Genomic DNA, 15,268 nt, shown 5'->3' on the forward strand with positions numbered 1-15,268 from the left:
GCTAGAGGTAATTGTCGACATTCATGACGTGCAATAAAGGGACGACGACGTTTGGGGTTTCTTGGTGGACTTTAGATGCTTCTTTTAATTAATTGTACAGTGGAAATCATAATAAGCATTTATTTCTGGGGTCAAGATAATAATCATTTAATATGATTATAATTAAAACCTATGATCATTTTCCCATATATATGATTATTGCATTAAAATGATATTAGGCATGCAGGTGGACCGAACTACTCATCATCATATATATATGTACCTCTTCTCAGTACTGTTGTGTAATATATATTTCTCCAAGTATATATATTAATAATATAGTACGTACCACAATGTTAAGATTTTAAACCCAACAGTTGAATTCTAACAACCCTCACCAACCCAACAAGAAAAACGCCATTCGTACACATGTTTTAGGTGTAGGTTTTCAATCAAATGCAACTTGATTTGATTAGCAGCATCTATATGTTTCCATGCAAGACTGCAGCAATCTGGAAACAAAAACTTGTCAAATACAACAGAGAAATAATATTACAACATGAGAAACTCTGTTTATCCATCCATCTTCTAATATATAATATATATTGTCTGTGTGAAGACCAAGTACTATAAAGATCTCACTCCTATGCTCTATCTCAAGCATACAGGGTCAGATCTTAAGTACTCAGCCTTTTGTCTCAATGCTCTAGTTAACAAAGTGTGAGTATGTGTGGGTACCTAACATGTAATATCCGCTACTAATATAAGTTAATCAATCTTTGCTTAATTTCCTAGCTAGGTTGCAGTTGATGAATGGGGGGTTAAAGCAAGAGAAAGCTTTGTGTTGATGTCCCGGTCCTCGCCTTTACTGCAATCCGTCTTATCGTTGTTATTGCTTAGGCCGATGCTCAAACTCAGTTGTAAATCAGCCGGTAACCAGCTGTGATCTTTGCAATTGATTTTCTTTTCCTCATTCGTCATCTGTGAATGAAACGTTATAAGTGATTTGACAAAAAAAAAGTTAATTGAAGTGCAGTTGTCCGAAAGCTAATTTAATTTGGAAGCTATATATAAATTGTTACCTGGAGCCTCAATGGATGTTCAAGAGTTGATGACTTAGAGTTATGAAATAGGGTAGTCGATTTGTTTGGAATAGTCCTGGTGCCGTCAATGCAAATATTCCAGCGAGATTGTGGTCTTAAAGTAGTTGAACAAATGTTGGAAATAGGGGTTTCTGATTTGTCTTTAGATAGGTTTGGGATGAGGTCTGGTGGAGGCCATCTTCTTCCTTCAAGAAATTGGTTCGGCCTGAGGGGGCTGGCGTTGTGGTAGCTTTCTTGCATGGCATGAATACGGCTAGGAATAGTCGTCTTTCGCTTCTCTAGATCTGAAATCAGTCTGGAGTGAGGCCTAAATTTGGGTTCTTGACGGTAAGAAGACGACCACTGCTGATATCTGTATCCATATAAGATATGTAAATATAGGATGATCATGTCCTTGCAGCCACTTTACTTTTTCTATTTTTGACTTAAGATTTGGGGTGAATTGACACTTACCTGGAAGATAGATGGGATTGAGGGTTTTGTGAAAAATTGGAGGTGCAATCAACCTGATTAGAATTCCTTGCAAAAACAATACCACCATTCTCTAATCTCAATTGATGATGAAGTGGGCTGCATTTGTTGTAAGCAGTTCCGGTTCCGGGGAGGTAGTTTCTGCCATGGAAGTAAAGCCTATTCGCTTGCCCTATTACTGTCACATGCATGCAATTTAATGTAAGCATAAATAATGTGACTGAGCAGTATAGTCTATAACTCATCATCACATGACAGCTTATGATCAAGCATATATACATAACTTGCCATTATATTTTTGAGTTCTTGGTGGTTTGGAGAGTTCAAATTCTCTTGAGCAAACATGCATGTTAACTAATATTCCCCAGCAAGTCATGACATCTATCTCAAATGCAGTGGTATCTAATTAGGTACACTTTGAAATTATACGTACCTTTTCCGGATTCATCGAGTTTCTTACTTCTGTACATCTGGGCCCAATAAATACATAATAATAATCAGAAAACACAAGTAAAATTAGACTTTCAAATTATAAGATCATCCAGCTATTTAATTAACACAGTTCATGTGCACCTGTAGGTGACTTTTGACGTGGGAGATGCTGAGTCCTCTCACATTCATCAATTGAAGCACTGCTTTAGGAGTGGCTCCTGCGCGCAGATCAATTGAAATCCCATTTATAATTTTCAGATATCAAAAAGCATATGAATAAATTAATTCATTAGTCGCATGCAGCAGCAGCAGCACTTACTTTCTTGCCCACCTAATCTCTCAATAGCATGAACAAACGAAAGATGAAGGTCAGGAGTCCACCGAAGCCTTGGCATTTTGGATCGAATATACTGGCGAACACTAGTTTTCTTCTCATTATTATTCCCACCTTGTCCTGACTTGGAGCTGTCGCCCGATCTCTCGTCTTTTGTTACTACTTCACCGTCCTGAATGCTGATGCCCGAAACCTCATTCATGGGATAGTTGCTACTGGCTTCTTCGTTCAAGTCGATGGACGAATTCTCATGATCATAGGAATCTGATAATGTGTTGTCTGCCGCCGGTTCTGTACTGTAACTATCATCTCCTTCATTAATCATCTTCTCATCATCAGCCATGGCCTAGCTAGCTATATATGTATGCTTATTTCTCAATCATAATTTTTCCCAAAACCTGAGGGTAAAATATGAATGACATGCATAATTAATCAGGAACCTAAAACACATATTGTTTTCGTCAAAAACTGAAAAAATTAAGGATGTTCTAATTTAACTTAACCACCACATACAACGAATGACAGAAACAAAATAGTTAATACAAAACCAAAATAGAGATTTGAAATTTAATATTAATTATTAATTAATAAACTGATAAATTAAAACCTCTTGAGTATGAGACTCCGAACTAAACACCCACTTATAACAAATAGTTAATACATCCAAACTGGATGGATCTGATCACTTAGAGGAATTTTTATTATTAGTAAAGTAGTCATCAATAAATTAACTGTATCTGTTTCTTCTCATATATGGAGAAGGTAATGATTATTCAGGTAATTAATGCATGCCATCCTTCAGCCATGGGTTTTTACTGTTGTTGCTCCTAATTAACTCACTGTGCACTCCGTCTGTTGAGACATTTATTAGGAATTCCCGAAATTAATATTAATGTCTCAGCTTCAATTTCATGTAAAGGAAGTTGTAATTTTGAAATTTAGGAACACAAACTGGGCAAATTCTGACTGGCAACCGCAGTACGTATATTGATCAATGACAGTAGGTACGAAGGAATTCATAGTGAAATCGATGCGCAATCAAATAAAATAAAAACAACATATACATATGTATATATATATATGATCATACGGATTTACTTAATTAGGTAGTCCCACCCTCACCATGCTCAATTAACAAAAAAAAGAAAAATTGATGCACCCACCACCCCGAGAAAATTAACCCAAAAAAAAAAAAAAAGGAAGAAGAATCGATTTTGTAATTTCTTGCAAAAGCTTTTCATTATCTCCTCTAAGATGGAAAAGTACGAGGGATTTAAATATGAAAAAAAAAAAAAGATTTAATAAGATCAAGTTAAGATCATATATAGAGCCCCAAGGCAAAGTATATATGTGTATCTACACGAAAAACCCTAAAAAGGAAAAGAAAGTGTACCTGGAAAGTTGACATGCAACTGATCTCAAGAAATTAAACATGTACCTAATTAGGGCTGATCCATGTTTAAGCTATACAACTTCCCAAACCCTACTGATTCTACTTAATTAATCTGGTTTAGGAATCTCCGACGGACACAAGTTCAGGTTTCAATTAAAGCAAAAGAGAGGAAAACATCAATCTGGAGTTGTAATGATGATGAACCACTCATCAAGAGACAGACAACTGAATCAAACATTTCCTCGAGAGTTTTTGCGATGCTGAAGTTGATTTGATTATGAAAATATATACTAAAAAGGGTTTTGGAAGCTTTAAGGAAAAGGTTTCTTGTGGATAAAACAGTTTTATAGCTTCTGACCAATATACAAACCCTGAAGATATCCAGGCCCTTCTTCTTGAATCCAGCAGATCTTCAGTTTCCTGCACTCTTGCACCGGATGATAATCGCAATTATTTCGCAGCTCCCGTCAATCCCTCCCCTGCTCAATAAAACCATATATCAGTTGATATATGTTTCAAATTATCGTAAACGATCGAACAAGAGATGAATCGGAAGAGAGAACGGGCCGGGGAGGGGGGGAGAAAGAGAAGAAGGAAGTAGAACAGTACCATATGTTTGTGGATGTTAAGAGTTTCACGTTTCATTCAACCGTGGAAGTAATTAAAATTCCGACCCAAAAAATGAATTGTGAGAAATTTGGGATATTTACCTAGACTTTCATGCAAGGTATGTACTTTCTTAAAGAGAGAGGAAAAAAAAAAAAGTTGAATTGAATGATTGTGATTGGACAATTCCACTTGTTCTCTTATAATTACGTAATAAAACGCAATAATTCTTGCATTATAGATACAGATGAGTCCGGTCCCATCGGCTGTTGAATATCATGTGACTTTCCCTAAAATTACATTTTCTTTTTTTGCCGTTCTATATATATAATTAAAAACCCTTTATCTTTTGACAGTTGTGGCTCGTAAATTAAATTAAACTAAAATGTGTGTATGGATGATCAGTAGAGCTAGCTACCTCCCTCTCTCATGTGATCATCTTTATTGTTTGACCTCTGCCACTGACTCTTCTCAAACTTCATAAAAAAATTGATCCTTTTGGGCATTATATGCCTACCAATGCCAAGAAATCATATGTACTGGAAATTAAAGTAAAGGGCTCTCTCTCTCTCTATGTGTGTGTCAACCTGCTGCTTTTTATTCCTACCTAAACAAAGACTTTCTTTCTCCATAATATGAATTCAATCATGCATCAGTTTTCTGACCCCATTTCTTGATTATTTTAGTCACCTGGCTCACAATAATGTTTCAGTTCTTCAATATCAGTGGAATTTATAATTTTCATATTCTTGATGGAATCTACTGGTAAAAGTTACGCTCTGGTCAGTTTTGGTGGGAGATTTTGTGTTCAAACATGGGGCACCATTCTTGTACGTTAGTGACTGATTGATATGCAATTAATTAACTTTATCGTCTCTGTTGACTGATTAAGTGCACTTATGTCTCTTATGTTGCAGTTAACTATTAATTAATTTGCGGATATTATTGTAAATTGGAAATTAATTAATTCAATTCTTATATATAACGGAGTAACATTTCGTTATTATAATCGATCATCCCTCAATCTCAACATTAATTATTATACTCTTTCGTTCGATTCGATATAAAATTACAGCCGTGAAGCTTCTTGCAGAATTTTGTGACAAACATGAAATATTAAGAGTAGAAAGCACAAATGATGATGGCAAACACAAGTTCTAGCTACCACCGTATTACTTGTATTTTAAAAATTATAGTTGTGTGCGGAAATTCCATGACATTAATTGTCTGGTCAATTAAATTCAAACTATTGTAAATTATATATAACCCTTAATTCAACTTTTATTATCTTGGAACAAAAGCACCAAGAATTCAAACAAGTTGGTGACACTACACGACACTCTCATGCAGCTGGCTGATCATATCATCTGCTAATTGAGTATATATATATATGTATGTATGTATACATGTGTACATGCATGTTCACACACTACATACATACATACACACATACATATATATATATATATATATAATATGATGAATATGGATAAGTTACTATATATACATATATATATATATATATATGTATTACAATGAATTTTGGATAATATATTGAGATGCAGACAAGCAGACAGCATTTTATTTTAATGAGATAATTCTGACAGAGAAGGAGTGCAATGAGAGTATGAATTGAGAAACACGATGATGGTATTAATAATTAAAATTGGACATTCTTTTACTATAAAAGCTTGAAAATGAGCTCTCTGAAAACCCTACACTCCTTATAAAAATACGTTATGTTTTTGTCTTTAGGTTTGCATGGAGAGTTGACATTCTCCCAATGCAGGTCGCCCCAATCTTTCAAACAATTCATTCTTTAAAAAAATACCTAAAATAAAAATTTTGATGGATGTCGACATTCAACCTAGCACACTTATTAATTTATGTAGTATAATTAAATAAGTCATTTGTACAAATTAATTAATTAAAGTTCTACTAATACAATTAATTAACTTGCATATCTAGCAACAATTCTCTCACGTAATTTATTAATTAATGATTAAGCTAAAACCAATGATTGACGTGCATGAGTCTGCAAAATATATACACACACACACACACACTATATATATTTCATTAATTTGATTACTACCCTGTATATATTGGATTGAACATGCAAGGTTTAATTAATTAAATGAATATTGTATATTTCTAATATTGAGGCCATTAATTAAATATTAATAGATGCGGAAACCCTTAGAAAAAAAAAAAAAAAACTAAATAGAATAGGTACGTACGTAGAGAGTTTTGGTCCCCTACCCTCGAACTCCTGTTGAAAACTCACCGGCCTAAACTCCATAGGAATTCTAAATTCAATGAAAAACTAATATCCATTTAATTTTAAGGTAAAAAATTGTATCTCATCATCTCATTATTGCATACGTCTCCCCCTCTCTCTCTCTCTCTATATATATATATATATATATGTACTGTGATTGAACTAATTTCTTCTGCAGCCTCATTTGATTTGATTCTATAAGTTACTTGGCTTATATTATATGTAATTAGTTTACAATTTAAACAGAGCGGTGATGACTAATTAAATTTATTGTAGCACTCGTCGACATTTGAATTAATTCAATTTAGCTTATAAATTTAATTTCTCATATATATATATAAGACATTCGTACGTTTTAATTAATTAGGACTCAACTCAATTATATGTAAAAGAAAATAATAATAAACACAAAATACAGAATGGGTATATATATATTATTTTTGTTGAAGAGAGTTAATTAATTAATATTATAGTTGTTTGATGTCAAAATATAGGTGTACAGAAACAGTAGTGGTAGTACGTAGATTGTGAGAGTAATGTAATGTAGAAACGGCGGATCAAAATTTCAAATGTCGGTCCGTAGACATACTTGTCATGAAATTACATAATTTTTGGTTTGACCACTCCCACTACCACTTCTCAATTAATATCTATATATGTATCTACAATAGTCTATATCTATTGTTCAGATCTACCTATTTACATGCATCTTACGTCCAATCTATTCCATCCATCCCAACACTCATTATTCTCATCATCATCAACTTCAAAACTCTCTATTAACTACGTACAATTACCTACAAACATAATTATTATTATTATATCTTAAAAGTTAATTAATTAGTCTTTACAAAAGTTCAAGAAATGCATGAATGAATACTTTTTCTTTGGCCAACAAAAGTTAAATTAGCGCATAAGTCTTCAATCTCTATTCAAACATTCAAAGGTTGAAAAGTATATATATAATTATAGTCTATACAAGTGCATTTGGAATATATTATAGCGGGAAAAAAAAGAAAACAACACATGATCAGGATTTTCAACATTTAAAATTAGGGATAAAAAAGGTATTAACTTTTAAAAATTTATGTTTGGGATCCGTGCACATCTCCCCTAACCATTAATGATTATTTTTTTTATTTTTTTGCGTGAATCATAATTAATAAATAGGTAGGAATCAGCTAAATCCACAACTATAAATAATGGGTTGTCATAAAAAATTTACTCCGATTTAATTTTCGAGTCGAAATATTGCCATTAGACGTAAGTATTTGGAAATGAAATTTGCTGTTCAGATTATATATATTAATTTTCATTAAACCAATTAGGTGTGTATTAATTAGTTTGATTAAGTGGTTGATGATGTTTTATGTATATATAATGGTTCAACGCCAACGATAATTGCACCATTAATTACAAACGCTATTTGAATCATTCATTGGTCTGATTATTATGTGGAAGGCTATTGAGGACTGAGTAATGACTACTACTACTACTACTCTGCTACCCTTCCTATTCCTATTCCTATTCCTATTTATTGGCTCCAAATATTCAAAATTATGTTAATAAGGACTTTGGGCCGTCATCCAATTTAATAGACTTTGCGGGTTAATTTTGGGCTAAGATTTTAAGTATGTGAATCTGAATTGGACCCAAATTAGATTGGGCCGTCATAAATGATTGCAAGATTCCCCTCCAATTACGTTACAACACCACAAACTATATCACTGTCCTAATTTCTTTATTAATAATATATAAAGAATAATTATATTTACACTCTTCAGGTACATAAATTTTTCATACCTCTTATATAATTATAAAATTATTTATGACAATAAAAAAGTAAAAATAATTTGTATATTAATATCGATATTTTTAGAGAGTGTATGTGTAGTTATTTAAAGAATAAATATTGTTGGTTTGATTTTATATATGTTAATTTCTGTTTAAAAAAATTATAATTTATTTTCAGAGGAAAAAAGGATTAAAATAAAGTATATGAATTGGTGGAAGAGGGAGGCACGCAGGAAATGTGTTGGAGGAAGTGGGACCCAGTCAAGGTATGGCAAAAAGCGCGTCCGGGTACTTCGGATGTGGGGGCCCGCAACACCACCCACTTTAAAAAACCCGCCTGCCCCCGTTTATTAACTCTTTACCGGATTTCCGATTTTGCATTGCTGCGAATAAAGCATCTCCGATGTATTGACTCACTTAATTTTAAATTAAATAAAAATTTAAATATAAAGCTGATTAAATTAAATAAATAATTACTCTGGGAAATTGAGGTTTGATTAGAATGAGATTAATACTAAGAATTTAGATAATTAGAAATTTAATCGTAAAAAGAAAAAAAGATATATAGTAAGAAGGAAAAAAGCGATTAATGTGGAGGGGTAGTGAGATAAAACAACTTTCTTTTTTTAGAGAGAGAAAAGATTTCCTTTTTTGTGTTTTTTGGGCCCATTTCCCCTCTTTCAGAAAAAAAGATGGTCGAGGAGAGTTTTCACCTCTGAGATCATCCTGAAAAGGGCAGTCAAGAAAATCACGCTCAATTTCTTCTCTGTTATTTTCAACCCCCATACTAATTAATTATTATTATTATTAAGAATCTTCTGCGAGCTGCCATTCCCAGTGTGGAACCACATTTCTTCCCCACTCCTAATTTTCAACATCATCAACCCTTTCTTCCCTCTGCATTTTCTTGAAAACAATTTGTACATTGATTTGCACATTCTGTCTTCTACCCACGAATCATAAGGCAATCAAAGAAATTCATTGTATTATTATTGACTGCCCGTCTTGTTTCTCTTTCTCCGGTGAGTTTTTTCTTTTTTCTTTTATACTCTGCATGTCTTTGCATTTTCAAGCGCTTTTTTTGCTTTTCCTGTGATTGCTTGTTCCTATGGTTATTCTTCTTCAAAGTCTTTTTTTTTTTTATTTTCTATTATGATTCTGTAGAGGGTTGTCAAATAAGCTTGTGTTTTTTAAATGTGGTTTATTCGTATTTGGAAACCAGGTTGTTAATTTTATTTACCTTTTTCAGCTGAAGGCCGAATCTTGGGGTAGTTCGTTCCGCCCGGTTATGCAGTCCCTCCAGAAAACGAAGGTGTTATAGCCTAAATAAAAGCCGGTGAAGATGAGAGACCCCGATTCTGTTGATAGATTCAAGATGGCTAGCATAGATTTGTATACTTGTTACGTAGTTTGTGCCTCGTAGTGGATTTGTAAATGTACAGTTTTTTCTTGAACTGCTGAGTTGAAGAAATTGTTGGTGTTGTATAATTGGTGTTTTATCCGAGTAATTCTACATTGCTCGGAGGGTTATTTTGCACTATAAAGCTGGCGATTTTATTTATTTCCTTGTATCGAGTCCTGGCCATTGGCAGAAACTGCCTCCATTACAGCGACGAATTGATCGGCTAGCAATGGGGGGTAGATGGTCCGCTTGGGGAATAAAGTTGTCTTCTTTTGCACTTGTGATTCTTGTTTCTGAAATTCATGGATCGTTGTCGCTTAATTCTGAAGGTAATGTAGGAATTCATTGACATAAAAGTTCGGTTTTTAAGTGTTTTGCATTCTGTGAAGTAGTTGACTCGATAAAACATGGAAATGCAGGATTATCACTGTTAAAATTCCGAGCAAATGTGGAGTTCGACCCATTTGGAGCTTTAGCAAATTGGAATAGTAATGACTGCAACCCATGCATGTGGTCGGGCATTGAATGCCTGGACGGTAAAGTGGTTATGCTGTAAGTCCTCGATGTATAACCTAAATCTTCATCATCATTGTGAATGTTTTAGTGTTTTTTGAATTTCCTACTTTAAATGGAAGGATAATGTTATTCCTTGTCGTCCCAGGAACCAACACCAGTACCGTTCTAGTATTTGATATGCTAAATGAGAATCACCTCATGTTGATGGAAGAATTTTGTATACTCCCTGATTCATAAGCTTTCCTGTCTTTTATAGAAATCTTAATGGACAAGAATTGGAGGGAGTATTGGCACCAGAGCTTGGAAATCTTACTCATTTAAGAATTCTGTGAGTATAAACATTATTTATGTGCATTGATAATCAGATATTTGCAATGTGTGGCTAGTAGGATTTTCCTGCATTTATCCTTTTACCACATTTAAGAAACCATTGATTACCTATCATCACATGCACTTGTTCTGGCAAATGGGAGTTTCCTTTTCAAAGGGGTCATAGAGAACGAGCATAATATAGAACTGGAGTGTTTGGTTCTAGAGTTTGTTCTATGATCTTGTAGTGAGACGGCAGCTTTTATCTTCTCAAATCCTCATAAATATTGGAGGAGCTATCCACTCATAAACTCTTAGTTTCTTTTTGCTTTTGGTAATTTTGTGATTATCCTTGGCTAATGTCCTCTGGTTGTGTCACAAGTGACCTTTCGAAGAGCCATCTTTCTGGCACCATACCCCCACAGTTTGGACAACTCACGAAACTGGAAGTGTTGGACTTGAGGGATAATAACTTGAGTGGAACAGTTCCTGCAGAATTAGGAGGGTTGCATTCCCTAAAACGCCTGTAAGTATAAATTTAAGAGTTTCTTATATGTTTATCTTGCTTAATGCAGTATTATTTAGCTCAGCTAATATATATTTATTTCATTCTAGGTTGCTTTGTAATAATAGATTTGAAGGAAGCATCCCCGTGGAGATTGAGAAGCTTAGTTTGCTAACTGATCTGGAGTTCGATGATACCCTTCCAACTGCAGCAGCTGCTGGAGTTGGCTGCTCAAATAGAAAAGTTGGACACTGGTATGATATTCCTGACTTCTGTTTCCTCTGGCATACAGTAACTGGCCATTTGTCAAACTAAGTTTACTCTTCTCAGTTTTAATTAACCTTACTGTTTCCTTAAACATTTAAAAGCATACGTGGCATTTGCATTTTTTGTTGTTTTCTTCTTAACATAATGTTTGCTTGATCAGCATCTGGCAGAGCGTTTTAAAACAACCGAAGAAATCCGATTCCTTCCGAATGACGTCTAAATGGAGCATAACACATTACCTCAATCGGCTCCTGAAGTAAGAAATCATGATGTGTGCATTTTGTTCTATTTGTCATCTTAATCCCAATTGCATGTGATTCATGAATCTGTATTGCCTTTTCTCAAGCTTCAAGGTGGGAAGTGAATCGCCACACAACCACGCCAATGATGGCTGCACCAATGTAACAGGTGAGACGATTTTTTACTTATTTATCCATTACTCTCTTAAATTAATGGTACTCTGTGACTTTGACTTTCTTGCATTTGCTAGAAACCCATGAGCCAGGTGTCATCCAGAACATAAATAAGCAAGTGAATGATGTGCGGCGCGTACTAGCTGAACAGTCCAATAACCTTGTCGCTATCCCTCCTAAAGATACAGCGCCAGCCCCATCGGGAACTGCCATTTCTCTTCCAAGCAGAAGTAGTGGGTCATTTCCTGCTGTACCAAATGCAAACAAACTCTCTCCCACTCAGGCACCCTCACCTCCTATATCCTCACCACCTCCTCCACAAGAGAATATGCCTCTTGACAGTCCTGGTGCTGTCAGCCAACAAAATGAGGAACATTCGTCAGCTGGTGGAAGTTCTGGGAATTCGCTTAAACTTATAATTGGAATATCAAGTGCAGTTTTCTTGCTCATTATTCTTGCAGTTATAATTGTCCTCTCCAGAAGCAGAGCAGCAAGAACAATTGGTCCTTGGAAGAGTGGACTGAGCGGACAGTTGCAGAAAGCTTTTGTTACAGGTATGCTTTCCATATTTGATCTATTAACCTTACTCATTGAGATATAAAGATTTCAGCGGCTTGTTGATTGTTTCAATTATGCTGGAACTTTTCAATGAAAATTTTGTTGAGTTAGTAACATATTTAAAGGTATGTTATAATCGCCTGAATACTGTATGTATACGTAGACTTTTGGCTGTATGGGACATGAATCAAGCAATCTAAAGGAAAGAAGACATGGAAGGCAATTTCCAGACAAACATTAGTATTGCTGAAATTGAGTGTTGACACATGTGATAAGGGTTACATTCCACAAGTTTCTCAGAGAGGCTGAAGTTTAAGCAATGATTAAAAAGAAATTCATATAATAATCATTTCAAAGTTTTGAAGTTGCTTTAAAGCCATCTGAATAACAGTATATCAGTTGTTTTAGCTCTTGTAATGAGCTCTGTGTTACCATGTTTTTGTTTAAATCAATGTGTTTAATTTGTAGGGGTCCCCAAGTTGAACAGAGATGAGCTAGAAACTGCATGTGAGGATTTCAGCAATATTATTATGGCCCAAGAAGGTGTGGCCACTTTGTACAAAGGAACTCTATCCAGTGGAGTAGAGATTGCTGTTGCTTCAACCGTTGTAGCTTCTGCGAAACAATGGTCAAAACAAGCAGAATTAGCATTCAGGAAGAAGGTTAGACGATATTCGTCCTTGTTCCAAAGCGTATCATGCATAAACCGTGATCATCTCCATCATGATTTTGACCTAAATTTATTCTTTTTCATCTTGCTACTACCAAAGATCGATAGCTTGTCGAGAGTGAATCACAAGAATTACATAAATCTTATTGGGTACTGCGAGGAAGAAGAACCTTTCACTAGAATGATGGTTTTTGAGTTTGCTCCAAATGGCACTCTCTTTGAACATCTACATGGTAAATTTTTTTGTGAGACAGTCATCTTTTTTATGCGAAGTTCCTTCTTTTCTTTCTTTAGAAGAAAATTGTAACCAGGTTGATATTTTTTTGTTTATTCAGATGAAGATCTTGAACACCTTGACTGGAATGCAAGGATGAGAATAATCATGGGGACAGCTTACTGCCTTCAGCACATGCATGATCTCAATCCACCAGTTGTACATGCCAACTTGGCTTCCAAAGAAATATTTTTGACAGATGATTATGCTGCTAAAGTAAGCTTTATTATCTGAATGTACGCTTATGCTTTGTATCATTCATGCAATAATGCAACAAACTAGGATACATATTGCCAATTCATTCTTTAACAGATGATAATTTTCTTTTGCAGATTGGTGATGTCACTTTCTGGTCAGAACTAATAGCCAAGACGAAGAAGACCACGGAAAATGATGCCGAGCACTCTGAACTGCCTCCACTTGCTGTGGAAACAAATATTCACAGTTTTGGGATCCTGTTGCTCGAAATAATTTCTGGGAAACTCCCTTACTCAGAAGAGGAAGGGGATATAGTAAACTGGGTATCCATCTACCAAATGTCTCATTATTATATGTTTGTCTCTTATGTTTCAAAAAATGCGTACGGCCGGTGTCTCTTGATTGGTTTATATGCGAAACTCTTTCGACTGTTTTTGTGATGAAGATTATTTGAACCCTTGGCAGGCTTGCACGTACTTGAACGATAAGACAACCATCAGCCAGTTGATCGATCCAAGCTTAAAATCCCCCAAAGAAAACGAACTTGAGGTCGTGTGTGAGGTAATCCAGAGCTGCATCCAGCAAGATGTAGGGCAAAGACCTTCAATGAAGGAAATCATTCAGAAATTGAGACAAGCCATTGATATATCACCAGAAGCAGCAACTCCAAGACTGTCTCCGCTTTGGTGGGCTGAACTCGAGATCTTATCACAAGAGGCAGCTTGATCTTTGACTGCATGCCCATAATGTAAGTCAATTGTATCTTCATTTTACTGCATACGGGCGGATGCAAAATCCCTTGACAAAAGCGCTACAAGAAGATCTGTAACTATCTTTTTTCCTTCATTAGTAAGCCATTCTTATAATCCCTATTGTTTTATTCTTCGACAAAAAAAATTTTGTTACCATGAGAGGACGTGGGCTGTGATCAAATATCGAACGAACGAGCTTTTGTGAGTACCATTTTATGTAAAAGTGAATTGGGAGGGAGGTGGATCATCATAAGGACGTTTGTGTGTTTTTCTCTTGGGGGGGGGGGGGGGTGTATCTGAGTTGGGTAATGTCCTCTTGCATGGGTTTTTTATTGAACTTGTGGTAGCTTGCACACGCTAAATCACATGTTTAAGGTATAGAGTACAATAGATGAAGGTACAAGGTGAAGTTTTCTTTTTTGTTTTTGTTTTGTGTTGGTCTACTGGACTACTTGTTGTTGTTGTAGCTTTGCACACATGAAAAGCCCTTAGAATTCGATGCTTTTCCAGGAACTATTTTGGCCAACTGTACGTATGTCTATAGTATAGGCATGAGAGATCCTATTTTAGAATAAAATCTTTATTCTTCGGAGGCTCCAGATTGTATATATATATACATAATATCTATTTTGCATTATACATATTGTGAAGAAGAGGAGGAGGAGGACCTTATGTTATATTTGCTATTGCTACCTCCCCTGGAGAAATTGGGCATGAAATTTAATACTGGCTGCTACTTGTCACATCACAAAATTGAATAAAATGTTGAATGAAATATGAAACCAAACATTCATTTTGAGTTTTTGCTTCGACTTCCACTTCTACTATTACAATTAGCTGTCTGTCAACGTAGAAATTTATTTTAATTCAATGTACAGACTCCCATCTCCCACCCCATATTGATTGCAATTACATTAATATTTCACACTAAATTAATACTTAAATCATGAAAACTCCTCCTCCTTAAATAAGACATCAATCAGATAATTAGTTTATAATAAGATCCAACAT

The 15,268-nt window shown here is 34.9% G+C and overlaps 2 protein-coding genes across 6 annotated transcripts; one reads left to right on the forward strand and one right to left on the reverse strand.

The window, feature by feature from the left end:
* Nucleotides 1–492: 492 nt before the first annotated feature.
* LOC105179468 (uncharacterized) lies at nucleotides 493–4,475 on the reverse strand. Of its 4 annotated transcripts, none has more exons than XM_020691333.2 (8): nucleotides 4,322–4,475; nucleotides 4,083–4,191; nucleotides 2,305–2,717; nucleotides 2,127–2,203; nucleotides 1,987–2,023; nucleotides 1,536–1,731; nucleotides 1,062–1,434; nucleotides 493–960 (listed from the first exon to the last, which is right to left on the reverse strand). In XM_020691333.2, exons 3-8 carry the CDS (start codon nucleotides 2,660–2,662, stop codon nucleotides 775–777), a joined length of 1,227 nt encoding a protein of 408 aa, XP_020546992.1. In that variant the 5' UTR covers nucleotides 2,663–2,717; nucleotides 4,083–4,191; nucleotides 4,322–4,475; the 3' UTR covers nucleotides 493–774. The 4 variants fall into 4 exon arrangements, with proteins under 4 accessions (XP_020546992.1, XP_011101395.1, XP_088732148.1 ...); XM_011103093.3 differs by having other exon boundaries at nucleotides 4,071–4,191; XM_088876022.1 differs by having other exon boundaries at nucleotides 2,305–4,191.
* Nucleotides 4,476–9,062: 4,587 nt separating this feature from the next.
* Nucleotides 9,063–14,856, forward strand: LOC105179469 (protein MALE DISCOVERER 2). Of its 2 annotated transcripts, none has more exons than XM_011103095.3 (14): nucleotides 9,063–9,415; nucleotides 9,643–10,124; nucleotides 10,215–10,347; nucleotides 10,568–10,639; nucleotides 11,003–11,146; nucleotides 11,254–11,379; nucleotides 11,553–11,648; nucleotides 11,739–11,800; nucleotides 11,883–12,359; nucleotides 12,832–13,025; nucleotides 13,134–13,266; nucleotides 13,369–13,523; nucleotides 13,640–13,828; nucleotides 13,971–14,856. In XM_011103095.3, the coding sequence occupies exons 2-14, from the start codon at nucleotides 10,025–10,027 to the stop codon at nucleotides 14,229–14,231; spliced, it is 2,142 nt and encodes a 713-aa protein (XP_011101397.1). In that variant the 5' UTR covers nucleotides 9,063–9,415; nucleotides 9,643–10,024; the 3' UTR covers nucleotides 14,232–14,856. The 2 variants fall into 2 exon arrangements, with proteins under 2 accessions (XP_011101397.1, XP_011101396.1); XM_011103094.3 differs by having other exon boundaries at nucleotides 9,064–9,415; nucleotides 11,236–11,379.
* The last annotated feature ends 412 nt before the right edge of the window (nucleotides 14,857–15,268 follow it).

The sequence above is a fragment of the Sesamum indicum genome, linkage group LG12 (assembly GCF_026168435.1).
Source record: "Sesamum indicum cultivar Baizhima isolate 11 linkage group LG12, ASM2616843v1, whole genome shotgun sequence".
Lineage (NCBI taxonomy): Eukaryota > Viridiplantae > Streptophyta > Magnoliopsida > Lamiales > Pedaliaceae > Sesamum > Sesamum indicum.

Bases quoted from the DNA above. Each gene is read 5' to 3' on its own strand.
- LOC105179468 (XM_020691333.2), bottom strand. From the start codon at position 2,662: ATGGCTGATGATGAGAAGATGATTAATGAAGGAGATGATAGTTACAGT. The intron at 1,435-1,535 runs GTAAGTGTCAAT...ATATGGATACAG, and splicing joins CAATCCCATCTATCTTCCAG to ATATCAGCAGTGGTCGTCTT. The intron at 961-1,061 runs GTAACAATTTAT...TTTCATTCACAG, and splicing joins AACATCCATTGAGGCTCCAG to ATGACGAATGAGGAAAAGAA.
- LOC105179469 (XM_011103094.3), top strand. From the start codon at position 10,025: ATGGGGGGTAGATGGTCCGCTTGGGGAATAAAGTTGTCTTCTTTTGCA. The intron at 11,649-11,738 runs GTAAGAAATCAT...CCTTTTCTCAAG, and splicing joins TACCTCAATCGGCTCCTGAA to CTTCAAGGTGGGAAGTGAAT. The intron at 11,801-11,882 runs GTGAGACGATTT...TGCATTTGCTAG, and splicing joins TGGCTGCACCAATGTAACAG to AAACCCATGAGCCAGGTGTC.